Below are 3,482 nucleotides of genomic sequence, written 5' to 3' on the forward strand. Positions count from 1 at the left end.
TGGTTTATACCTAACCCCATCCCAACCTGGAAAGTTTGGGTTAACCTGATTCAATGAAATCAACTCATATATATGCCACCGATAATCAAAACAAACCAATTTAAACCGAGTACGCTTGGTTTGAGTTAATCATATTTTCTACTCAAAATTACAATAAAATTCACTTCTCTTTCTTTTTTTGGGTCAGTTCTAGCTTTGTTAAGAGCTCAGGAAATTATGGAATATAACATCCGAAAGACCCTAGGAGGGATTCAGCACCTAATTCTTTAGGTAAAATCAATGGTCAATGCAACCCTTTTGATTTTACTTCTAAAGGGTTCACTTTTGCATTCAGAGGCAGATATTTGGTACAAATAACAAGAAAATCGTCCACCAACTTAATGGAGACCGACTAAATCAATAGCACATGGACTAATTTATGTGTTTATATTCAGCAATTAACAACATACACACCCCTTAAATGATCTTCCAAACAGATCACTGCACTTCTACTGCATTAATGCTTGAGCTATTTGCATATATTTCTAAAGAAACCGAAACTACATATATTTGCATATAAATGGCCAAGTACCCAATTTGCGGAGTCATAAAAAAGCACCTGGAGAGTGGAGCACACTCAAACAAGAGAAGGCATAAGTTTTATCATTGATACTGAATTTGAGTTTCATCCACCCTTTACAGGACCTGTATTTGCTGGCTTCTGGAAAACTCTTAAAACTGGCATTCCATCGTCATCATCATTTCCAACCCTCCATGAACGATCTTTTTTCTTTTGAGGCTTCTTGTGGTGTTTATGGGATGCAGGCTTCTTAACAGCAGCCTTCTTTGAAGCAAGCCCATTTGCCAAGTCAAATGAGTTAAGATGATCCAGCACATGCTCGAGAACAGGTGCACTTTCAATGTCACCGTCATTTCCTGGAGAATCTTCAATATCAGATTCATCTGACTCCTGTATTTCAGACAAGCTGGGTCCTTGAGTATCTTCAATATCATTTTCCTCACAAGACATTCCGGGGGGCATTTGATAGTGGGGCAGCTTTCCATGAAGAAAATCCTTCAAAATTTGGCGAGCTGCCCTTGTTTCATCGGGCAGTCCACTCGAGGCAACATACCCACGTGAAGCACAATAAGTCCTCAAAAGTTCTATGGCCAGGGGAGGCCGAGACTGTGGTTCATATGGCTTTGGCTTCGGCAAATTTATTTTATACACATTCTCAATGACATGCCTTGGGACTTGGTTGGCCACAACCTGCACAGCCTTTCTGTGCTCAGTCATCCGATCAATGGGCAGCACCCCTGATGCAATCATATCATATCTTGAGCTTGAGAAGGAAGGGAACACCAATCCAGGGCAGTCACATAGCGTCAGCTCATCAGAAATTATCAATGTCTGGAAATGCTTTGTTTTCCCTGGGGTAGAGGTGACACCTGTCCGTTTCTGGCCGACCAAAGCATTGATAGTTGAGCTTTTCCCTACATTAGGATACCCAACAAATCCCACTACACTCTTTGGTGCCAAATTTCCACTGAGAGATTGAGCGTTAGATGTTGCTGTAATACTGCACCCTGATTTCCTTCTCATTTTGACTATCTCTTCCGCTTCAGACTGTAAATGGGCCAAAAGCTCTTCCCTGCCATATATTTTTGTATCAGGGCCATCCACCTTTTGGTGGGTATCCTGTGTCCTCCATGGGCCACTGAGTGTTTTTCCCTCCAGAGCTGCAGAAGCAGCTTTAGCTGACCAGAATACAAACAGGATCTCATGATCTCGAAAATACTTTGCCCATTTTTCCCTGGAAAGAATGCCAAGTGATGAATACTTTAACAGGTTGCAAAATAGGAAAATTGAATGGCAGCATTAAAGAGTTTGAAGTTTAGATACTAACCTTACAGAAAATGGTAAAAGGTCCGCCTTGTTCACAAGAAGCAATGTCCTCTTAAATGCATCAATCTCTCGTGCATATGCCTGCATTACAACAAACAAATGTCAAATCATAACGAATTAGCCAAAGTGATAGCCTTTGTCATGGTAGTTGGTCGAAACATGAAACATGATGCTTCGACTCTTCTTTCACTGAATTAAAACAAAAAGAAATAACTCTTCGCCTAAACATTGAGGTTCCATTTAAAAGTCATTATTTTCTTAAAAAAAAAGAGTCATTCAAATTGGATTGTGTATTCACATATAATAAATTTTTGACAAAGCTTAGTAATGTGTATAATCTTCATAGAAACTTGCATGAAACTGCATTTAGAGCTCCTCTGCAAACTCAAGAGTATAAGACTGCATCTTCAGCTTTCGCTAGATATTAACACCACTCAAGCTTTGTTTTGCACATGAAAAGAGTAAAAGAACCTTTTATGCTTCTAGTACTAAACTAATATTAAAGAAACGATTGGCCCAGTTATCCAACCTGTTAGATCCTCCCCTTTTAAGACATCAAATTTAAGGTATGTATTCAAGATTAAATCAAGATCCTTAAATTGAATTGAGGGTCCGACACTTCCCCTAAATTGAATTGAGGGTCCAACATTTCCCTTTAGATTCAATTGCCATGTATCTACACCAGTAACCCCCCTTCTACACTAGTTTGAGAATAGAGATTGCATCTCGTTAAAGTTGAGATCTAGGGCCTGATTAAACTCTCATGGTCAACCATTGTACACACTTGTTAATTAACATTCTGATGTTTCCGTCTTAATAGTAACATTTTGATCTAAAGCTTTAATACCAATGTTATGATAATGATAGTAGCCTAACAAAAATTTTGATTGCCAGGAGGTGATACTTCCCAAAAGAGAAGAAAAACTACAGTTACTCTATTTCTCAATGACCTACCATAGGAGACCTTAAGTTTGAAGATAAGTTGTAGGACAGCAGCCTAATTAAAATAGGAGAAGAAAGTTAAAAACTCCTAAATCAAATAAAATAAATAACACTAATTACTTCCAAGTCAGATTAACAAACCAAATAAGTTGAGTATGAACATAAGCAAGCATGACTTCAAGTATGAACTGTGGAAAATAGGTGATCCACAAAATAAAAGAGTATTTTTTAATCTTCATAATTAATGTATTTATATGATAAATGAAATTGAATTATATAAAATATAGCCTCAGGCAGGTTGGAGAATATAAAACTACTTCAGTAAGGGCAAACTTAAGGAAATAATTGGTATCATAACATTCACCAACCATCAATGAAATCATAATCCATAAAAGTTGCTGAAAGAGGCACTGTGAAAGTTTATCAACTCCATGAGAGATTGGGACATACAAATCTTTTGAAAGAAGTACTAAAATGGTTCCGTTCTATTACTTTATACATGTTGCATAACCTGAACACTCACATTGCTATTACAATAAGAACATCAGTAACGTAGTTTGAATCTCATTACTTCAATTGATCATATACCATACACAGTGCAATGAAAGTGAAATCACTTTTTTAACCAAAACAAAATACTATTCACTCGGCAAAA

At 37.3% G+C, this 3,482-nt stretch overlaps 1 protein-coding gene across 1 annotated transcript; it reads right to left on the reverse strand.

Annotated features, from left to right (window-relative positions):
* Positions 1 to 354: 354 nt before the first annotated feature.
* LOC116108102 (GTPase LSG1-2-like) lies at positions 355 to 2,048 on the reverse strand. Its single transcript, XM_031394390.1, has 2 exons — positions 1,887 to 2,048; positions 355 to 1,793 (listed from the first exon to the last, which is right to left on the reverse strand). Exons 1-2 carry the CDS (start codon positions 1,970 to 1,972, stop codon positions 665 to 667), a joined length of 1,215 nt encoding a protein of 404 aa, XP_031250250.1. The 5' UTR covers positions 1,973 to 2,048; the 3' UTR covers positions 355 to 664.
* Positions 2,049 to 3,482: the final 1,434 nt, after the last annotated feature.

This window comes from Pistacia vera, unplaced genomic scaffold (genome assembly GCF_008641045.1).
Source record: "Pistacia vera cultivar Batoury unplaced genomic scaffold, PisVer_v2 Contig553, whole genome shotgun sequence".
Classification (NCBI taxonomy): domain Eukaryota; kingdom Viridiplantae; phylum Streptophyta; class Magnoliopsida; order Sapindales; family Anacardiaceae; genus Pistacia; species Pistacia vera.